Source organism: Bufo bufo, chromosome 7 (assembly GCF_905171765.1).
Source record: "Bufo bufo chromosome 7, aBufBuf1.1, whole genome shotgun sequence".
Classification (NCBI taxonomy): Eukaryota; Metazoa; Chordata; class Amphibia; order Anura; family Bufonidae; genus Bufo; species Bufo bufo.
The window spans coordinates 15,235,500-15,257,903 of record NC_053395.1 but is presented as its reverse complement, the minus strand read 5'-3'; the positions used below and the strand labels follow the sequence as shown (position 1 = coordinate 15,257,903).

General features: G+C 45.3%; 1 protein-coding gene across 2 annotated transcripts; it reads right to left on the bottom strand.

Moving 5' to 3' along the window:
* Positions 1 to 329: 329 nt before the first annotated feature.
* On the bottom strand, positions 330 to 15,331 carry LOC121008596 (nmrA-like family domain-containing protein 1). Of its 2 annotated transcripts, XM_040441236.1 has the most exons (5): positions 15,184 to 15,330; positions 13,562 to 13,800; positions 12,536 to 12,785; positions 11,342 to 11,532; positions 10,464 to 10,920 (listed from the first exon to the last, which is right to left on the bottom strand). In XM_040441236.1, exons 1-5 carry the CDS (start codon positions 15,221 to 15,223, stop codon positions 10,741 to 10,743), a joined length of 900 nt encoding a protein of 299 aa, XP_040297170.1. In that variant the 5' UTR covers positions 15,224 to 15,330; the 3' UTR covers positions 10,464 to 10,740. The 2 variants fall into 2 exon arrangements, with proteins under 2 accessions (XP_040297171.1, XP_040297170.1); XM_040441237.1 differs by lacking the exons at positions 10,464 to 10,920; positions 11,342 to 11,532 and adding an exon at positions 330 to 607 and having other exon boundaries at positions 15,184 to 15,331.
* Between the last annotated feature and the right edge of the window lie 7,073 nt (positions 15,332 to 22,404).

Below are 22,404 nucleotides of genomic sequence, written 5' to 3'. Positions count from 1 at the left end.
GAGAATACAGTCTATTGCCCCCTGTTATCAGCCATTACAGGGGAGAGGATGACTGTAGGACAGGAGAATACAATCTATTGCCGCCTGTTATCAGCTGTGTCAGGGGAGAGGATGACTGTAGGACAGGAGAATACAGTCTATTGCCCCCTGTTATCAGCCATTTCAGGGGCGTCATAGACCTGTCACCAATTGAATTGTAAATGCAGCTGTGGTGGTGATTGGAGCTTAATTATCTGTACAATGAGTGATACATTACAGATGAAAGGGTATCCCTTTAAGACGGCACAGTTTGTAGCCTCACTGTATGGCGATCGGGCGCTGTAGGTGTCATTATGAAGGTATGTTCAGAGTAGATGGGGGTAGAGATTACTTTTTAAAAATTTGTTGTAATAAATGATTGGAGGATCTGATCTCACCTTGGCGTCTCGGATGTCTTTGCCGGAGACTTGGGATATTATGGCAGCGTACTGTGCCACCGTCAGCTTGTCTGTGCTCAGTCTCATGTCCTGGCCTGCGTACTGCGATGGCGACTTCAGGATACTGACAACAACGCCACCCAAATCTTTTACTGACATCCCATCCAGGAGAACATCACCCATCGGGATGGCTGGAAAGAAGTTGAGAGTTGTGATACTGAGACATCTTAAAGGGATTGTCCAGTTATTTCCATAAGGCCTCATGCACGTGACCGTGCCTTTATTTGCGGTCCGTAAAAAACGGAAGCTGCCCGTGTGCCTTCCGCAATTTGCGGACCGGCACGGACAACCTTTAATATAACTGCCTATTCTTGTCCGCAAAGCGCGGACAAGAATAGGACATGTTATATTTTTTTTAGCGGGGCGACGGAACGGAGCAACGGATGCGGACCAAAACAACGGTCGTGTGCATGAGGCCTAAAGCTCAGTCTTTGTAGAATGACAAATTCTGTGACTTTTTTATATCAATTCCTCTGCTCACTGTCAGTGAATGAGAACATTTGTTTACAAGCAGAGGTCGATTTACCACGGATCAGACTAAAAAAATGTTTTAAAAAAAATGAAAAAAGTATAAAATTCTAAGCAACCCCTTTTCCCATAATAAAAATAAACAGTAATAAAAAAATAAAAAAATTCCAGCCTCCCGCTACATTGTACGCAATATAAAAATTGTCCTGCAAAAAACAAGTCCTCATACGGCTATGTTAGTGGATAGATAAAAAAGGCTCCAGGAAGACCGGGAGTAAAAAAAAAAAAAAAAAATGCTGTCAGGAAGGGGTTACGATCAGGTGAGAAATTAAAAAGCTACTCATCTTGGATAAATATTATACTCCGGTCACATCCAAAGCTGCATTAACAGTTCTGATCTCCCGATTTGGATGTAGGACTTCATATCTCACTGCTGCCCCCTGCTGGTTCAGAGTATTCAAATACTACACTGTACTGTGATAAATTGGTGGAGATACGTGGGGAAATTAGAGTGAATTCACTCATGGCAGATGCGTTGCAGAAATTTTCTGTGGCTGTAAACCTGTTCCAGGGACTGCGCTCTTTTATATAAGGAGCAGAACATTTCTTGTACTTAAAGAGCAGCTGTCACCGTCCTTTTTGGGGTCCTCCAAGGCCAACAGATTTTTTATCTCGGCTTGTCATGGATCCCACATGGAAGTTTAAATACAGCTTTGGGTGTGACTGGAGTATATCTGGACTTTGCACCCAGCTTTCCTGGGGGGGCTCTTTAATATAAGGAGCAGAACATTTCTTGTACCTAAAGAGTAGCTGTCGCTGTCCTTGTTCTTCTGGGGCCTGAAGTAGGTAAACAGGTTCTCGAAGTAACCGGGGAGCCGGACGCTGGTCATGGGGACCCCAATCTCTCTGAAGTATTCCTCAACCTCCCCTTTCCCATCAAAATGCAGCACACTCAGCTTCCCCCCTGTCAGTTTCTTCACATTCTCCAAGCCGCTGAAGACCACAATCTGCAGACCAAGGCGCTTGGACACATCTGCAATCAGTTTACCCTGGAGGAAAAATAATGAAATATATTCCCATATAAATGCTGCATGTTATACAGGATCAGTCGTGTTCATACTGAGCCTCCTGGTTCATGTGAAGAATGCAAGAACTACAGTATACTGAATGACAGATGTCTGCACTACATCACCTGCTGCCCACTCTTCATGCTGCTTAGTGTCAGTCTTCACTCCTATTCAGAGATTTTATCCCTGAACCAGAAAGCTCAGGATGAACTGGGAGACAAGTCTCCATTATCTAAACCAGGAATCAGCAACCTCCGGCACTGCAGCTGTTTTAAAACAACAACAACTCCCAGAATCCTCCTTTCACTTCTGTGGGAATTACAGGAACAGCCAAGAAAGTGTGCATGCTGGGAGTTGTAGTTTCAGAGCAGCTGGAGTGCTGAAGGTCGTTGATCCCTGATATAAACCACTACTGCTGATGTCAAGCAGCTCCAGCGGTGGGGTTGATGGTTTCCGTACCTGCGCGACCTCTTTGTCCTTGCTGAAATGCTCAAAGTAGTTGGTGACCACGAACGCTCCATAAGCTCCGCCCAGCGCGGCCTCCACGGTTTTCTCGTTGTCCAGATCCGCAGACACGACCTCCGCTCCGGCCTCCTTCAGCTTCACGGCTGCTGACTTGCTGGGATCTCGAGTCACCGCCCTGACCGCAAAGGTGCCTTCCTCCAGGAGCGTTGTAGCGACTGATCCGCCCTGTAATCCTGCGGAGAGAGGACAAGACGTGGCGGGAAGATTAATAACGGTACATAGAATTGAAAAGATCATCACTAACGAGCGTTTATCGCAACACTCATTAGCGATGATCTGGCGGTATAAAAGCACCACCAAAACGCTGTTTCATCGGGTAACTGGATCGTTAGTGCAGCACAAAAATCCTTGTTTCTCGACAGCAGATTGTACAGTGTAAACGACGAGACCTTATGGGGAAGAGCGATGGCGTTAGCGATCACTCCTCCCTATACTCTGGAGGAGATCTCACTATGTGTAGTGTCCACTCCAAATTGTTACGTACTATAATGTCATTTTGCACTATTCCTTTGTCTATGCCGTTAAATTCATATTACAGGCTGGTAACATGCACTACATACTTTTTACCACTAGAGGTCTCTAACACACTACTTATATAGTGCAGCCACAGGAAGTTAGTTAAGACTGGTAATTAGGAGGAAGGAGAGGAGACAGTCTTGTCTCCGTCCTCCTGGGTCTTGCCCAGTGGAACCAATTTACTTCAACCATTGAGTCCAAGATTAAGACTGTCTGATCCTACACTGTAGATTACCCTTCCGGGGTATCAAGTGGATTATTACTCTGAAGACCACAACCTGTTCAAATAATGAAGCAGAGAGTTTGCCTGCCGTGGGGGAGATCGCCCTGGGGATGTTGGATCATTAAACTAAAGAATATTGGCGAAGGAAGATAACTGCCGTTTATCAGGTTTTAGTCACGTTTCCATTTGGTGGAGAGATTCTAAGCTACAGGCTGCCCACCATAACTAAGGACAGAAAGGCCATCTGTCAGAATACTTATTTACAGAGGATCTAAACTACTATTGAAAGGTTGAGTGATCAGAGCAAGATCAGGAAAAATAAGAACATTACCTTTACTAAAGTGAGCTGGAGTTAACTTCTACACTTCACCTCAAGGAGCCTGCTAATTTGGATTTGCAGCTTTGCACTTTATGCAAGACAAAGTGATGATATTGGACGCCTTACTACATCTAACAAGTAAAGTTCCTGTTTGGTTTACCTACTGCTTCATTCTTCTGCTCCATCTCTTAATTGCACCTTACGGTACTGTGGTCACGAACATAGGGGCCCAGCCACCAAAGCACCCTAAGCATACCCATCACCATCAAGGGCTAGTGATGGACGAACATCCTCCGGGATGGTTCGCGAACGCGATTAAATGTTCGTGAACCGCAAGTTAGTGGCGGGCCCCATTCACTTTAATGGCAGGCGAACCTGGAAAAACCTTCAGCTCATATTTGCAGCCACCAAATACTTAGTAAAAGTGCACAAATAGTCCCACAACATGGACAGTGACATACTAGAGGGGGATCAATGACAAAAATTCCAACAAAAAATATGTATCTTAATCAGGGGACATTTTTATGCGTCTTAAAGGGAAATTCTCTGAAATGTGCCCTGCTGGAGCCTAGAAAAATATTATTTTAGGCCACAGGAGTACGGGCCTTAAAAATTAGGCATTCACCTGACATAAAAGAAGTTCTGATTATGTGGCTCGAGGTACATTATGCGGTCAATGGATAAAAATTTTACTGTAGGCCACTGGACTACAGGCCCCAAGCATTAGGCAGTCAGCGGACACAAAAGATCAAATGATTATGTGGCCGGAGGTAGATTACACTGTCAATGGATATCAATTTTACTGCAGGCCAGTACAAATACAGGTTTGGACACACCTTCTCATTCAAAGAGTTTTCTTTATTTTCATGACTATGAAGGCATCAAAACTATGAATTAACACATGTGGAATTATATACATAGCAAACAAGTGTGAAACAACTGAAAATATGTCATTTTCTAGGTTCTTCAAAGTAGCCACCTTTTGCTTTGATTACTACTTTGCACACTCTTGGCATTCTCTTGACGAGCTTCAAGAGGTAGTCCCCTGAAATGGTCTTCCAACAGTCTTGAAGGAGTTCCCAGAGATGCTTAGCACTTGTTGGCCCTTTTGCCCTCACTCTGCGGTCCAGCTCACCCCAAACCATCTCGATTGGGTTCAGGTCCGGTGACTGTGGAGGCCAGGTCATCTGCCGCAGCACCCCATCACTCTCCTTCATGGTCAAATAGCCCTTACTTTCAAAGTTTTCCCAATTTTTTGGCTGACTGACTGACCTTCATTTCTAAAAGTAATGATGGCCACTCGTTTTTCTTTACTTAGCTGCTTTTTTCTTGCCATAATACAAATTCTAACAGTCTATTCAGTAGGACTATCAGCTGTGTATCCACCTGACTTCTCCTCAACGCCACTGATGGTCCCCACCCCATTTATAAGGCAAGAAATCCCACCTATTAAACCTGACAGGGCACACCTGTGAAGTGAAAACCATTTCAGGGGACTACCTCTTGAAGCTCATCAAGAGAATGCCAAGAGTGTGCAAAGCAGTAATCAAAGCAAAAGGTGGCTACTTTGAAGAACCTAGAATATGACATATTTTCAGTTGTTTCACACTTGTTTGTTATGTATATAATTCCACATGTGTTAATTCATAGTTTTGATGCCTTCAGTGTGAATCTACAATTTTCATAGTCATGAAAATAAAGAAAACTCTTTGAATGAGAAGGTGTGTCCAAACCTTTGGTCTGTACTGTATGTTTAAAAGAACTAAAAATATAAAATTGGATTAAAAACATCTAACGAAATCCCCCCTCTTGAAAAAAAACCCTAATGATAATAGTTGAAATTCTATAACACGTGGTCGTCACTGGTGTTAAATTCCTCCGAGGCCCCAACTATTAGGCATTCACTGTACAGATAAGTAAGTACGGTATGTGGCTGGAGGTAGATTACACGGTCATTGGATATCAATTTTACAGCAGCAAAACCGCAAACAAATGCTGCACTACCTAAATGCACTATATAGAAAGAATATTATTGGTATATTACACCAGTAGAAATTATTTGTTCCAATAGCGTTTGGCACTCTGTGTAGCTGCGGTAACGCAGCAGAACCGCACACAACTGCTGCACAATACAATTGCACTATAGTATACTTTCTATGTTATAATATACTTTCTAAGTATATCACACCCCTCAGTATATCACACCTATCGATAGCACACCTATACCAGTCCTTAAAAGGACTTTTGTGGCCCTATTAGCTAGCGTTTGGTGTCCCTAACAGTCTGTCCCTGCTCCACACAGCAACCTCTCCCTACACTGGCAAAAGACTGAATGTAAAATGTGGGGGTATGTCCATGTGCTGAAACGTCTCAATTGGCTGTCCTGTACCACCTGATGGATGTGTCACCATCCCCTAGGTAGGCCAAGAGCTGCACATGTCTCCTCCGCTAGCGAGCAGCAGCAGCTTGTCCAGAGGGAACGGTTCCCTCCAGAAACTCTGTCCTGTGTAAAGGGACCTTTAGCCATGAAAAATCCATGAAAACTGGGTGGGAAAGTTTCAGGGTGTGGGAGCTGTAAGATTAAATTCTACGTTTTCACCTGGTATAATAACAGGTCTAGCCGTGTAGTGCAGACAGGTGGATGACACGGTAAGGCGGTATTCACATGTGGATTTGGTGCAGAGTTTCCCGAGACTGGAAACTGTAGATTTCTGAGGCATAATTAAGATGAATCTGACGGACGCAGAAACTTCTGCAACAAATCTGCGGCGAGTGAATATATAATCTGTGCACGTATGTGATCATCTCCATGAGGGGGTTGTTGGAAGGCTGATCCCAAAGGTCACCACTTTCCCTCATCCGCAGAGCGGTCACCTACCTCCCCCCACACTCACCTGTGGCTCCAAAGACTACAATGACTTTCTTGCAGGACATGGTGCAGGTGTAGTGTCCTCTGCAGGATATGGCTGTGAGCAGAGTGGAGCTGTGTATATAAGGAAGCTCAGGCAGCCCTCCCCTCCCTCTCCCCCTCCTCTCCCCCTCCTCTCCCCCTCCTCTCCCCCTCCTCTCCCCCTCCTCTCCCCCTCCTCTCCCTCTCCCCCTCCTCTCTCCCTCCTCTCCCTCTCCTCTCCCTCTCCTCTCCCTCTCCTCTCCCTCTCCTCTCCCCCTCCTCTCCCTCTCCTCTCCCTCGCCCCTCCCCCGCCTCTCCCTCTCGCCTCCCGCTCCTCGCCCGCTCCTCACCCTCTCCTCTCCCCCTCCCCTCCCTCTCCCCCCTCTCTCCCTCTCTCCCCCTCTCCCGCTCCTCTCCCTCTCCTCTCCCCCTCCTCTCCCTCTCTCCCCCTCTCCCGCTCCTCTCCCTCTCCTCTCACCCTCCTCTCCCCCTCTCCCCACTCTCTCCCCCTCCTCTCCCCTCTCTCCTTCCCCTCTCCCCTCCTCATCAAAATGTCAGTGTGACTCAGCACTATATACAATAGACAAGCAGAAGGAAGGGGGTCTCCATGGAAAGACTCTGTCCGCTGGGCAGTCAGCAGGCCGTCACGCCATCTCCACAGCTCGGGCACTCCTTCCTGATAAGGATTTTTCAAAAGATAAGAATGAAATTCTTGTTATAACTCATAATATTAGCCTGCAGCACTGTTCATCCTGTGCTTGCAGGTTCAGGAATAGAATGTCCGAACTGCAGTGAGGACTGACACAGGCGCAGAAAGAGCAGTGGAACAGAATGAGAAGGTGGGAGTTCAGTGCAGGTTTACATGAGGTTTTGGGTCTGCGGAAATCTGGGTATGAGCAGGATAATGGCGACCATTGATGGTTGTCACTCAGAATCTGTGCACAACAAAGATATAACCCCGAACCCATGTCTTCTGAGGGGCTTACATTTCGGAAATTTGCGCTCTGCTATGGCGCTGTACACCACGCTCATGTGTTACTTGTGAACTGGATTAATACGATAATTGGATTACAGAAAAAAACTCAAATAAATCATGAGTTACTAGAGGAATTAAACGAGCGCCTTGAGGGCCCCATTATCAGCCTGGAGGGTTCATTTTTGTGAGTTATGGCCTCAAGGCTGTGGTGGCCTGTGTTTAAATTTTTTTTTATTATAATTCTTCCATTCACTGACAGCAAGTTGAGAAAAATGAGGAAAATCACAACTACCAGGAAGCTAGGCCGTGTTGTCCCTAGCAACCAATCACAGTGCAGCTTTCATTTTTCCAGGGTAGTTTAGGAAAGAAGAGCTGAGCTCTGATTGGTTGCTATGAGTAACAAGGCCTAAAGTATATTACAAAGCTGCAGATGTTTTCATCATATCAGTTTAAAAGGGAAGACATTTTTCTGAGGCCCTTACGGTCCTTATTCAGAGGGGCCCCTGAGCTCTTTCTATGATCAGGACAGTGGGCTCCCCTTTCTATATTCGCATACCTCCCAACTTTTGAAAATTGCAAAGAGGGACAATATATGCCGACAAGCATTGCGGCAATTTTTTTCATACTAGGCCACTCCTCTAACTCCGCCCAAAGCATAATTACTGACCCCCGTCACAATTGCAGCAGCTGGGGATTGGTTAGGTGCGTGTGCAGCGTCCCACATTTGTGTGGAAAGTGGACACTTAAATGTCTGCTTATTTATGTATTTATTTACTGTATGGTCACTTTTATCAGTCCGGCATTGTCTTTCCACCCATTCGCCCCTAGGTGGTGCTGGCACCACACTATATATAGCTTTGGGTGTGTCTAGTTTAGTGAATTAGTGGAGATGTTAGGCTTCGTTCACATCACCGTTCAGCCTTTCCGTTCTCCTGCTCCGTTTAGGAGCAGGAGAACGAAAAGGACAGGTAAGCCACATAACTGACGCCAAACGGAGCCCTTAGGACCCCATAGACTATAATAGGCTCCGTTATGTTTCCACTAAGAAGATGATTTTGAAGCGGAGACAAAAGGACTTTTGTCTCCGCTTCAAAATCATCTTCTGAGCAGAAACATAATGGACCCCATTATAGTCTATGGGGTCCTAAGGGCTCCGTTTGGCGTCAGTTATGTGCCTTATCCGTCCTTTCCGTTCGGAAAGGCTGAAAGCGGGGATGTGAACGAAGCCTAAGAGAGATAAGAGTAGTAAGAGAAGAAGTAAGTTCATGGAGGAGAGAGACAGGCTAAAGTCACCATGTAGCTGCAAATCCTTTCCTCCGGGACCTGATCAACCCTGGAGAAGACAAAGATATGTTATAGCAACCAAGCACCAGACCGTGAGTCTATCTACAATATGCAGAGAGCCTAGTGAGGGTTACAGCTGAACCTAGCTTATGGACCTCATCAGCACAAGTGCCTGAGAGTAACTTTCCAAGTGCCAGGACACGTATGGATAATTAGTGCGCAGAATTGTCCTTATCCACTACACAAGCCTTCCAGGACAAAGTGGAAAACCTACACCTTTTAGGAGAGCATCCTGTAAATAATGAAGCAGAGAGTTTGCCTGCCGCTAGGGAGATCGCCCTATTGGATAAGCTCAAAAGTAAGAAGCATATTTAGTACCAGAGTGCTATAGTTTGGACTTAATCTAAATAGTGAAGTCTTGCCTGTGAAGCGTTAACTGTAAGGAAAGCTCCTCAATTGACAATTGCCTGCAACTGATAAGTGGAATAAAATTGTACTTACTTCTGAGCCATTACTTATGCCATATGAATGCACTTTATTAATGGACTGTAACATCTGCCTTGAGACTACTGATTTGAGTAAATATTGGAATTGTTTTACTACAACTGACTCCTCATTACTACTACTCTCAACATTTGCACCTAACGGTGCTGGCGTCACGAACCAGGGGCCCAGCCACCACAAGCACCCTAAACACCACCACCATCAAGGGCACCTCAACTTCCATCTGGCTGGTGTTCCCTGCAATCGAGAGTGCCCCGGAAGATTTTGTGCTGTCTTCCCATCCACTGCACGCCGGCCCCAGGGGACAACTTAACCGTGAGTACTACTATCCTCGGCACCTTATCACTAGTACGCTCACACACATAACCCCCAGGATGCCCGGCCGTTGCAAGTGTAAGTTCCTTTATTTTTTTACAACATGTGGAGCCCCTGTGATAGTTTTTTCTCGTGCTTCAATATGCATTTAAATATTAGCTCATAAATCATTGGATTATAGAGATTTTAAAGTCCAAATTGCACCAAATAATGAAGTTATGGTTTATGTACAGGTAGAAATCATACAGACACTTTAGTGAGGAGCAATGTAGTAAACGAATTAATGCACATTTATGCATTAATTCCCCAGGTCAAAAAGAGGGACTTTTAAGGATCAAAGAGGGACAGAGGGACCTGAGTCAAAAAGAGGGACACTTGGGAGGCATGTATTCGACACGGAGTCCTGAGTAAGAGCAGAGGATACGATCACATAACACGAGCGACGTCCAGACATGCAAACCGCCGTATTGATATGTGGTTTATAGTATCACTGCACACAATAGAGTGTGTGCACGGACTTATCCTCTGCAGCCGCCGCCCTTATACAGGCGACATGACACCATGTTCTCCATAGGAAATAAGTAGAACTAGAAAGTACTGAACGTGATCACCGTTATACACTTTATACATGATCTACATAATGACCGGGGGTAATAGTAATTGCAGGGATATCCCCGGGCGCCGCTCTACATGTCTGTATAGTTAGTTCATAGGGTAAGAATCGGTGAAAGGTCCTCTTTAAGCAAAGCCCTCAAAACCACATCCCCTTTTTATCCGTGTAAACTTAGCCGGTATTTCTTGTTTGGAAAGGTGACGACCCGGACAGCTGCTCCACTTTGCTTTCAGATGAACTGTGGGGCCCTCAAGGTGCTGGGGCCCAGTCACTAAAATGAACACCGCTATTCAGAAGAATTATTTTATTAATATAAGAATACAGAAAAGTGGAGGAAAGCCATGGATCTCATCACAAAAAATGTCAGTGCTTCACAGTTTTTGTCCAGACAACATTGCGCAGATTTAATAGAAGGAGGGGCGTGGCCTATATGAAGGGGGCTTTCTTAATAATAGGCCGAGTGGCTGCTATGGCTACGCATTTTTCATGCACTAGTTTTGTGAAATCAGCCCCGATGTTGCCCGGTTTTTCAGTCTTTTTCTCTTTCAGGCAATCTTGGTGACTTCAAAAGCCCTTGAGCAGCTCCTTGTTCTCTTCCGCCCATTGCTGGAACTTCTTGGCCTTGGGGTTGAGCTTTAAGGTGAGCGCCACGTCCCGGTCAGGCTTCAGCAAGTAGAAGCGGAACATGTTGGCGAGCTCTTCTGCTCCGGGGAAGCCGAGCTTCTCGTACGCTTCAGGGGTGATCTGAAGGGGAAAAGCAAGGGTTAAAGATCATCCTCTACTGAGGAAATGGGAGCCACAGCCGCCCTCGGTGTACGTCTACCGCTCTCTGGTGTCAGCCATTACAGGCCGGGGAGAGGACGGCTGCAGTACAGGAGAATACAGTCTATTGCCCCCTGTTATCAGCCATTTCAGGGGCGTCATAGACCTGCCACCAATTGAATTGTAAATGCAGCTGTGGTGGTGATTGGAGCTTAAATATCTGTACAATGAATGATACATTACAGATGAAAGGGGATCCCTTTAAGACCGCACAGTCTGGCGCCTCACTGTATGGTGATAGGGCGCTGTAGGTGTCATTATGAAGGTATGTTCAGAGTAGATGGGGGTAGAGCTTACTTTTTAAAAATTTGTTGTAATAAATGATTGGAGGATCTGATCTCACCTTGGCGTCTCGGATGTCTTTGCCGGAGACTTGGGACATTATGGCAGCGTACTGTGCCACCGTCAGCTTGTCTGTGCTCAGTCCGATGTCCTTGCCTGCGTACTGCGATGGCGACTTCAGGATACTGACAACAACGCCACCCAAATCTTTTACCGACATCCCATCCAGGAGAACATCACCCATCGGGATGGCTGGAAAGAAATTGAGAGTTGTGATACTGAGACATCTTAAAGGGATTGTCCAGTTATTTCCATAAAGCTCAGTCCTTGTATAATGACAAATTCTGTGACTTTTTTATTTCAATTCCTCTGCTCACTGTCAGTGATTGAGAACATTTGTTTACAAGCAGAGGATGACTTACCGCAGATCACTCTAAAAAATGTTTTTAAAAATATGAAAAATGTATAAAAAAAATAAAAAAATTGTAAGCAACCCCTTTCCCTATAATAAAAATAAACAGTAATATAAAAATAGTTTCCAGCCTCCTGCTACATTGTACACAATATAAAATGGTGCCATAAAAAAAATTAAAATAATAATAATAATAATAATAATAATAATAATAATATAAATACAAAAAAGTCCTCATACGGCTATGTCAATGGAAAGATAAAAAAGGGTCCAGGAAGACCGGGAGTAAAAAAAAAAAAAAAAGCTGTCAGGAAGGGGTTACGATGAGGTGAGAAATTAAAAAGCTACTCATCTTTGATAAATATTATACTCCGGTCACATCCAAAGCTGCATTCACAGTTCTGATCTCCCGATTTGGATGTAGGACTTCATATCTCACTGCTGCCCCCTGCTGGTTCAGAGTATTCAAATACTACACTGTACTGTGATAAATTGGTGGAGATACGTGGGCAAATTAGAGTGAATTCACTCATGGCAGATGCGTTGCAGAAATTTTCTGTGGCTGTAAACCTGTTCCAGGGACTGCGCTCTTTTATATAAGGAGCAGAACATTTCTTGTACCTAAAGAGCAGCTGTCATCGTCCTTTTTGGGGTCCTCCAAGGCCAACATATTTTTTATCTCGGCTTGTCATGGATCCCACATGGAAGTTTAAATACAGCTTTGGGTGTGACTGGAGTATATTCATGTTAAAAAAAATAAAAGCTGGGCCACGACTATATGGACTTTGCACCCAGCTTTCCTGGGGGGGCTCTTTAATATAAGGAGCAGAACATTTCTTGTACCTAAAGAGTAGCTGTCGCTGTCCTTGTTCTTCTGGGGCCTGAAGTAGGTCAGCAGGTTCTCGTAGTAACTGGGGAGCCGGACGCTGGTCATGGGGACCCCAATCTCTCTGAAGTATTCCTCAGCCTCCCCTTTCCCATCAAAATGCAGCACACTCAGCTTCCCCCCTGTCAGTTTCTTCACATTCTCCAAGCCGCTGAAGACCACAATCTGCAGACCAAGGCGCTTGGACACATCTGCAATCAGTTTACCCTGGAGGAAAAATAAAGAAATATTCCCATATAAATGCTGCATGTTATACAGGATCAGCCGTGTTCATACTGAGCCTCCTGGTTCATGTGAAGAATGCAAGAACTACAGTATACTGAATGATAGATGTCTGCACTACATCACCTGCTGCCCACTCTTCATGCTGCTTAGGGTCCATTCACACATCCACGTTGTCCACGGATCCGCAAAACACGGACACCGGCATTGTGCGTTCCGCTTTTTGCGGACCGCACATTTCCAGCACTTAATAGAAAATGCCTATTCTTGTCCGCAATTGTGGACAAGAATAGGACATGTTCTATTTTTTTCGGGATCGGAATTGCGGACCCGGAAGTGAGGGTCCGCATTTCCGGATCCGGGCCGCACATAGTACGGCCCCATAGAAATTAATGGGTCCGCAATTCCGTTCTGCAAAATGCGGAACGGAATTGCGGACGTGTGAATGGAGCCTTAGTGTCAGTCTTCACTCCTATTCAGAGATTTTATCCCTGAACCAGAAAGCTCAGGATGAACTGAGAGACAAGTCTCCATTATCTAAACCAGGAATCAGCAACCTCCGGCACTCCAGCTGTTCTAAAACAACAACTCCCAGAATCCTCCTTTCACTTCTGTGGGAGTTACAGGAACAGCCAAGAAAGTGTGCATGCTGGGAGTTGTAGTTTCAGAGCAGCTGGAGTGCCGAAGGTCGTTGATCCCTGATATAAACCACTACTGCTGATGTCAAGCAGCTCCAGCGGTGGGGTTGATGGTTTCCGTACCTGCGCGACCTCTTTGTCCTTGCTGAAATGCTCCCAGAAGTTGGTGACCACGAACGCTCCATAAGCTCCGCCCAGCGCGGCCTCCACGCTTTTCTCGTTGTCCAGATCCGCAGACACGACCTCCGCTCCGGCCTCCTTCAGCTTCACGGCTGCTGACTTGCTGGGATCTCGAGTCACTGCCCTGACCGCAAAGGTGCCATCTTCCAGGAGCGCTGCAGCGACTGATCCGCCCTGCGCTCCTGCGGAGAGAGGACAAGACGCGGCGGGAAGATTAATAACGGTGGCAAACAAACCAAATTTTCAGCATTGCCATTCAGGAGTCTGGAAAAGCTGTGTGACAACCATTATAACATTCAATAGAGGTCGCAGACTGTCCGGATTATCTGCCAGTGCTGGAGGTGGGGGCAGATTTTTCATTACGGAGCATAGGAAAGCTGGGTCGTTGCCATAATGGTGGTCATCCAGCTTTCCCAGAACTATTCTGAGGGCAACTCCAGCCCTAGGTGCAGAGATCCTTATCCACATAAGATGCACGTTGACCCGAGCATCAGCACAGAGGGACAGGTGCCAAATTACTGATGGAGAGGTGCCAGGGGAATCTTTCTCTGCAAAGTGACACGTTTACAGACATGGCACCGGGCACGTGCCTAGTTAAGGTGCCTTCGCACGCTGTGGATTTTGTTTCTGCGACTGGAAATCAGTTCTATTCATTTGAATGGGGTGGAAAGCACATCGATTTCTGCAAGCCCCATTCAGGCGAGTAGCAGGGGAAGCAGCTTCTACAGGGCCCGAAGTCAAGAAGGGGCCTGGAAGGAGGAGAAATGGATTTCTTGTCAGGGCCCAGGTAGCAGGGAGTATGGTGCTCTTAGTCCTAGCACTGGAAGTACTCACCACTCCCTGGTCTGCGCTGCACAGTGTAGTGCGTACCTAGATGCAGTACAGCAGGAAGAGCAGAGGCACCCGCAAGAATTTGCTGTGGGGCCCAGTCAGTTCTAGTTAGTTTTCAGTTGCGAAAAAATCGATAGCGTGTGAAGGTGCCCATAGGCATTTTTTTTGGGGGGGGGCTGTTTCATCGGGTAACTGGATCGTTAGTGCAGCACAAAAATCTGACGAGACCTTACGGGGAAGAGCGATGGCGTTAGCGACCACTCCTCCCTATACTCGAGAGGAGATCTCACTATGTAAATGCATCAGTCACTTCCGCTAGCGAGCAGCAGCAGCTTGTCCAGAAGGAACGGTTCCCTCCCAAAAATCTGTCCTGTTTAAAGGGACCTTTAGCCATGAAAAATCCATGAAAACTGGGTGGGAAAGTTTCAGGGTGTGGGAGCTGTAAAATTAAATTCTAAGTTTTCACCTGGTATAATAACAGGTCTAGCCGTGTAGTGCAGACAGGTGGATGACACGGTAAGGCGGTATTCACATGTGGATTTGGTGCGGAGTTTCCCCGAGACTGGAAACTGTAGATCTCTGAGGCATAATTTAGATGAATCTGACGGGCGCAGAAACTTCTGCAACAAATCTGCGGCGTGTGAATATATAATCTGTGCACGTATGTGATCATCTCCATGAGGGGGTTGTTGGAAAGATGATCCCAAAGGTCACCTACCTCCCCCCACACTCACCTGTGGCTCCAAAGACTACAATGACTTTCTTGCAGGACATGGTGCAGGTGTAGTGTCCTCTGCAGGATATGGCTGTGAGCAGAGTGGAGCTGTGTATATAAGGAAGCTCAGGCAGCCCTCTTCCCCTCCCCTCCCCTCCCCATCAAACTGTCAGTGTGACTCAGCACTATGCACAATAGACAAGCAGAAGGAAGGGGGTCTCAATGGAAAGACTCTGTCCGCTGGGCGGTCAGCAGGCCGTCACGCCATCTCCACCGCTCGAGCACTCCTTTCTAAAAGGATTTCCCAAAAGAATATGATAAAATTCTTGTCATAACTCATAATATTAGCCTGCAGCACTGTTCATCCTGTGCTTGCAGGTTCAAGAATAGAATGTCAGAACTGCAGTGAGGACTGACACAGGCACAGAAAGAGCAGTGGAACAGAATGAGAAGGTGGGAGTCCAGTGCAGGTTTACATGAGGTTTTGGGTCTGCGGAAATCTGGGTATGAGCAGGATAATGGCGACCATTGATGGTTGTCACTCAGAATCTGTGTACAACAACAATATAACCCCGAACCCATGTCTTCTAAGGGGCTTACATTTCAGAAATGTGCGCACTGCTATGGCGCTGTACCCCGCGCTCATGTGTTAATTGTGAACTGGATTAATACAATAATTGGATTATAGAAAAAAAACTTTAATAAATCATGAGTTACTAGAGAAATTAAATGAGCGCCTTTGGGGTCCCATCATCAGCCCGGAGGGTTGTGAATTTTTGTGAGTGGCCTGTGTTTGAAAAGTTTGAAAAAATAAAAAATTATAATTCTTCCATTCACTGACAGCAAGTTGAGAAAAATAAGGAAACACAAAGGACCTAATTTATCACAACTACCAGGAATCTAGGCCGTGTTGTCCCTAGCAACCAATCACAGTGCAGCTTTCATTTTTCCAGGGTAGTTTAGAAAATGAAAGCTGAGCTCTTATTGGTTGCTATGAGTAACAAGGCCTGTTTGGATAAATGAGGCCTAAAGTATATTACAAATCTGCAGATGTTTTCATCATATCAGTTTAAAAGGGAAGACATTTTTCTGAGGCCCTTACTGTCCTTATTCAGAGGGGCCCCTGAGCTCTTTCTATGATCAGGACAGTGGGCTCCCCTTTCTATATTCGCATACCTTCCAACTTTTGAAAATCGCAAAGAGGGACAATATATGCCAGCAAGCATCGCGGCAATTTTTTTCATACTAGGCCACTCCTCTAACTCAAAGCATAATTACTGACCCCCGTCACAATTGCAGCAGCTGGGTATCGACGAGGTGAGTGTAAGTTCCTTTATTTTTTTTTACATGTGGAGCCGCTGGGACAATTTTAAGGTCCAAATTGCACCAAATATTGAAGTTATGGTTTATATACAGGTAGAAATCATACCGACACTTTAGTGAGGAGCAATGTAGTAAATTTATTAATGCACATTTATGCCTTAATTCCCCAGGTCAAAAAGAGGGACATTTAAGGATCAAAGAGGGACCTGAGTCAAAAAGAGGGACACTTGGGAGGCATGTATTCGGCCCCGAGTCCTGAGTAAGGCCCCTTTCACATGGGCGAGTATTCCGCGCGGATGTGATGCATGAGTTGAACGCATTGCACCCGCACTGAATACCGACCCATTCATTTCTATGGGGCTGTTCACATGAGCGGTGATTTTCACGTATCACTTGTGCGTTGCGTGAAAATCGCAGCATGCTCTATATTCTGCGTTTTTCACGCAACGCAGGCCCCATAGAAGTGAATGGGGTTGCGTGAAAATCGCAAGCATTCGCAAGCAAGTGCGGATGCGGTGCGATTTTCAAGCACGGTTGCTAGGAGACCATCGGGATGGAGACCCGATCATTATTATTTTCCCTTATAACATGGTTATAAGGGAAAATAATAGCATTCTGAATACAGAATGCATAGTAAAATAGCGCTGGAGGGGTTAAAAAATAATAAAAAATTATTTAACTCACCTTAGTCCACTTGCTCGCGCAGCCCGGCATCTCCTTCTGTCTCCTTTGCTGAACAGGACCTGTGGTGACGTCACTCCGGTCATCACATGATCTTTTACCATGGTGATGGATCATGTGATGACCGGAGTGACGTCACCACAGGTCCTGTTCCTGTAATGAATGCTCACCACAGGTCCTGTTCAGCAAAGGAGACAGAAGGAGATGCCGGGCTGCACGAGCAAGTGGACTAAGGTGAGTTAAATTATATATATATTTTTTTTAACCCCTCCAGCGCTATTGTACTATGCATTCTGTATTCAGAATGCTATTATTTTCCCTTATAACCATGTTATAAGGGAAAATAATAAAATCTACAGAACACCGATCCCAAGCCCGAACTTCTGTGAAGAAGTTCAGGTTTGGGTACCAAACATGCGTGATTTTTCTCACGCGAGTGCAAAACGCATTACAATGTTTTGCACTCGCGTGGAAAAATCGCGGGTGTTCCCACAACGCACCAGCACATTTTCCCGCAACGCCCGTGTGAAAGAGGCCTAAGGGCAGAGGATACGATCACATAACACGAGCGGCGTCCAGACATGCAAACCGCCGTATTGATATGTGGTTTATGGTATCACTGCACACAATAGAGTGTGTGCACGGACTAATCCTCTGCAGCCGCCGCCCTCATACAGGCGACATAACACCATGTTCTCCATAGGAAATAAGTAGAACTAGAAAGTACTGAACGTGATCACCGTTATACACTTTATACATGATCTACATAATGACATTATAATCTTATACTGATCCTGTATTATACGCCAGAGCTGCAATCCCAATTCTGCTGATTAGTATTGGAAAACGGTCTGCAAGCTTGCCACTGAACCCCTTTAACAGCGTAGCTGGGTGCTGGAGTCAGTAACCAGGCCAGAGGTAGAAAATTTACAAGTCTCTCAAGTCTTTTAAATGAAGTCAGGTCCGGACTTCCTCCCCAACTGATTACAACACATATCTACAGTTTGGACTGAGAAGAGTCCTGATGCTGAAATCTGCAGAGTACGAGCTGCTTCGGGACTGAGCCGGAACCCCAGAGTCAATGTGGTTGGACAGATGTTACGTCTAAGGGCTCATGCCCACGAATGTAAGGGCGCCATGCCCGTGCTGTGGACCGCAAATTGTGGTCCGCAATGCACGGGCACCGACCGTGGGGCAGCCGCATGCGGATAGCGGACCCATTCACTGGAATGGGGTCCACGATCCGCATCCTATGGTGCGCACCGCAAAAAAGTGCTTCCGTGGGCTTCCAATCCGTCCCTCCATTCTGCATCTCCCGGATTGCGGACCCATTGAAGTGAATGGGTCCGCGATGCGGGATGCACATGGCCGGTGCCCGTATATTGCGGACCCGCCATATGCATGCCGGGCAACGGCCGTGTGCATGAGCCCTAATGCTGTATACATCACCATTATCTGATGGGGCAAGACAATAATTCTATATAATATTACGATAATAATCAGAATATAAAATAATAATGTAATAATACTTGTATAAATGTATAAAACCAAAATCACTGAATAAAGTGGCCTAAATGGGAGGAAATGCTCAACCCCAAACACTGTAGCGTGTTTATAATGGGGGAGCAATTCCTCCGCATGTGATCCGTTGCTAACGGCAATCCCCAGCAAAAATGTATGCAATGGAGGATGTCGGCAGCGGACCACATGCACCACAAAGGCATCCTACACAAGATGGGATAATGTGTGGATGAAAATATAAAAATAAAAAAATATGTATAAAACCAACAAGAATATAAAAAGGGATAGGATTTGAAATTGATGTCACTGAACAATATCTGATCAGTGGCGGTCTGACACCCCATACTCCACTTCTTTGAAAAGTCTGCAGTGCTCCGGCCGCTTCCTTTGTCAGTGACGTCACGTTCATCGGTCACATGTCCTAGATGCAGCTCAGTCCCATTCAAGGCAATGGACCTGGGCTGCAATACCACGCACAGTCACTATACAATGTACGGCGCTGTGAGGAAGCCGTGGTCTCTTCAAACAGCTGGTCATCGGTGGTGCTAGGAGTCGGACCCCCACCGATCAGATACTGATGACAACCCCTTTAATATAATGTAATAGTGGTTAAAATACAGTATAATACTATAATATAATGCACTGATAATGCAGCAATGATATAATCATACTATTAAATAATAATATTATAATAAACTGCACGAGCACAAAGTGCCAAATAATCGCCCACAATCAGCCGATCACAACAAATAGGCCTCACCAGCCCTGCGGCTCATAGATCCCACAGATTAGCCAGGACAATGTCACCAGATAGGACAGCAAGGCTGCAGCTCCCATTCACTGACGGCAAGCAGAATTATTGATACTTATCCTGTATTATACTCCAGAGCTGCAATCAGAATTCAGACAGTCTGGAAGCTTAGTTTAGAATCCCTAAATAGGTTGTTTTTCTACATCAGAGGACTGTACAGTGTCTGGGGGTAAAGACGACATTTCCCAGAATGCAAATCACCAGAGCAAGCACTGTGCAGACAGCGAATGTGATTTCAACTCTGATGGCTGCAGAATTGTGATTACAGCTCTGGAGTACAGCTCTGTAAAACTTTCCCTGGCCATGGTCTCTTGATATCAATGGACACTGGAGCACATTTCCTAAAGTGTCTACGCCGCTTTTTTTGTCGTATTCTTTCCTTGATACCCTGGACCACGTAGACACTTGGCCGCATGCGCCACCATAATACATTTAGGTGTAATAGTCTCGCACCACAATTGCTAAGTACTATCAGGCGTAAAACCCCTTTGCTGCAGACAAAATACGTCTCATTTAAGAACAGCTGTGCGCCAAATATTAAATCTAACCCACATGATGGGCAAAAAAGGGCAGAAAATGACGGAGAAAAAGGCGAGCTTAGTAAATGTGCCCCACTGAGCGGTTAGAGAGGTTTTCTGATGTAACAGTCCATTATACATGGAGATCCCCTTTAAATTAGTGATTTTATAATTCATCGCTGAAACTGCCCCATACATGACTTGCAGTATATGTGACTGCTCGCAGAGCGCTCTGTAATATCAGGAAAGGAGAATTTGTGCTCTGTCATTACAGCTAAACACAAAAAGGACTGCTGACCGAAAACACCGGCTCCATTGTGTGAAATGTTACTTGGCGACTTGTGCTGACTGGAAGAACCGGAAATTCATGAAAATAATTTACCTTAGTCATAATGTAACAGAATACTAATACAATGTAACAATCACACTGTAAAATACTAATCTGAAATGATTTAGTATTACAATGTAGTAGCAATAATCTATTAGGGCTGTCGAATATAATCGATGCAGCGATGCATCGCGATTCGACCCCCAACGATTCTGCATCGATGCGGTTGCTTTAAATAATCGATGCATGTTGATGACGTCAGCGTCGCGTCCGCCGTGCAGAGCCGAGTCGGAAAAAAAAGTTTTTGGGCGCCTTCTTTCCCGCCTCCCGCTGACGCGACGACAGTGACACCCCCCTCCCCCTGTGTAAATCTTTATTGGATCACACGAACCAAAAAAAAAAAAAAAAAAACACACCTACCTGACCTCATGTTGTCTGTGGCTGTGCCACATTGCCCGCTTGTCTGTCTGACCTGCTGTGGCCTGCCCTTTACCAATCATTATCCAGTGTCATGTGTGTGTTTTCTTTTTTTTTTGGTATTCTGTGGTGACTGTTTGTGATCCCATAAAGATTTGTCCAAGGTTTTCAGATTCAGTTGCCAATTTTTTCGGTCAAGGATTTTCCAGCTTCCTCTAATGGTGGCGTGGCTTGGCTTCAGTTGGTGTATGCGACTATGCGTGGTAGAGTGCAGGTAAAATTTTCTGTTAAGTCACTGTGTGACGACAAGCTTTTCAATTTCTAGCACTGGGGAGAATGGTATTATTTTTTAAGATTGTGTCGGACACAATCTTCAAAAATGTGTCCATTCCATTGAATTTTCTAACTTGATGTACTGTCTGTCTATCTTTTGAATGTCAATTTTTAGGGGGGCTCAACTTAAAACCTCAGCCAAATATTCTAAAAGTGTATTTATTTGATTAAAGACAACTGACGCCCGCCAAGCCACCAGAGGAAGGCAAATCATTGAAAGAATAAATTGAAACTTAAAACCTGGAGTAAATCTTTATTGGATCACACAAATACACATTCACACAAACCAAAAAAACACACACCGACCTTCTGACATCATGTCTGACTATGGTGGCTGTGCCACATTGCCCGTCCTGTGGCCTGCCCTTTACCATTATGATTCAGTGAGGAGGATGTGTGTTTATTTTTTTTCTGGTATTCTGTGGTGTGTGTTTGTGATCCCATAAAGATTTGTCCAAGGTTTTCAGATTCAGTTGAAAATGTATTCTGTCAAAGATTTTCCAGCTTCCTCTAATGGTGGCATGGCTTGGCTTCAGTTGATGTATCGTGGTAGAGTGCTTGCTGAGTGCTCAGTGCAGGTAACGTTTTCTGTAAAGTGACAACTCTGAGAGCTTATAGCACTGATCTAGACGTACTACCCATCTGGTGCTGGTGGTGGTGCTGGTGCTGGTGCTGGTGGTGGTGGTGCTGGTGGTGGTGCTGGTGCTGGTGCTGGTGGTGGTGCTGGTGGTGGTGCTGGTGGTGGTGCTGCTCCTGCTGCCAAAACAATCACGGTGAACCAGGAAGTTCTGCAACACAGACAACTTGAACACACTGTGTGACAGACAGTTCCTGACTGGCAAACATCACAGTGAGTGAACCTATAACACAGTCACTGACTGTGTTATAGGTTCACTGACTCACTGTGATGTTTTACAGTCAGGAACTGAAGTGCTCCTTTTTTTGTAGGTACTGTTTAATATTATATAATATATAATATATATTATATGGTAAAACTATTGTAAAACTTATAAACTAACTGCACCAGCCAGGCCAGCACAACAGTTTAATGTTACAGAGACACTGACAGTACTGTTTTAAATAAATACTGTTGTCTGCTGCACTGTTTTGTTCATTCAGACTTTGCTATATGATATGCAGGGAACTTGGTATGATTTGTTTAAATAGCAGATACAAATAAATATTTTTGTGCAATTTCTGACTGATTGAATTAATTTTTTGATGTAAAATTGAAAAACAAGGGGACTTGGGTAATAATCTTGATGCATCGTGATGCATCGCCGAATCGAATCGTGGACTTGATAATCG

Excerpts from the sequence above, each read along its gene's own strand:
- LOC121008596 (XM_040441236.1), bottom strand. The coding sequence starts at position 15,223 with ATGTCCTGCAAGAAAGTCATTGTAGTCTTTGGAGCCACAG. Across the intron at positions 13,801-15,183 it reads TGTAGTCTTTGGAGCCACAG|GAGCGCAGGGCGGATCAGTC; the intron begins GTGAGTGTGGGG and ends CTCTCTCCGCAG. Across the intron at positions 11,533-12,535 it reads CAGCGACAGCTACTCTTTAG|CCATCCCGATGGGTGATGTT; the intron begins GTACAAGAAATG and ends ATTTCTTTCCAG.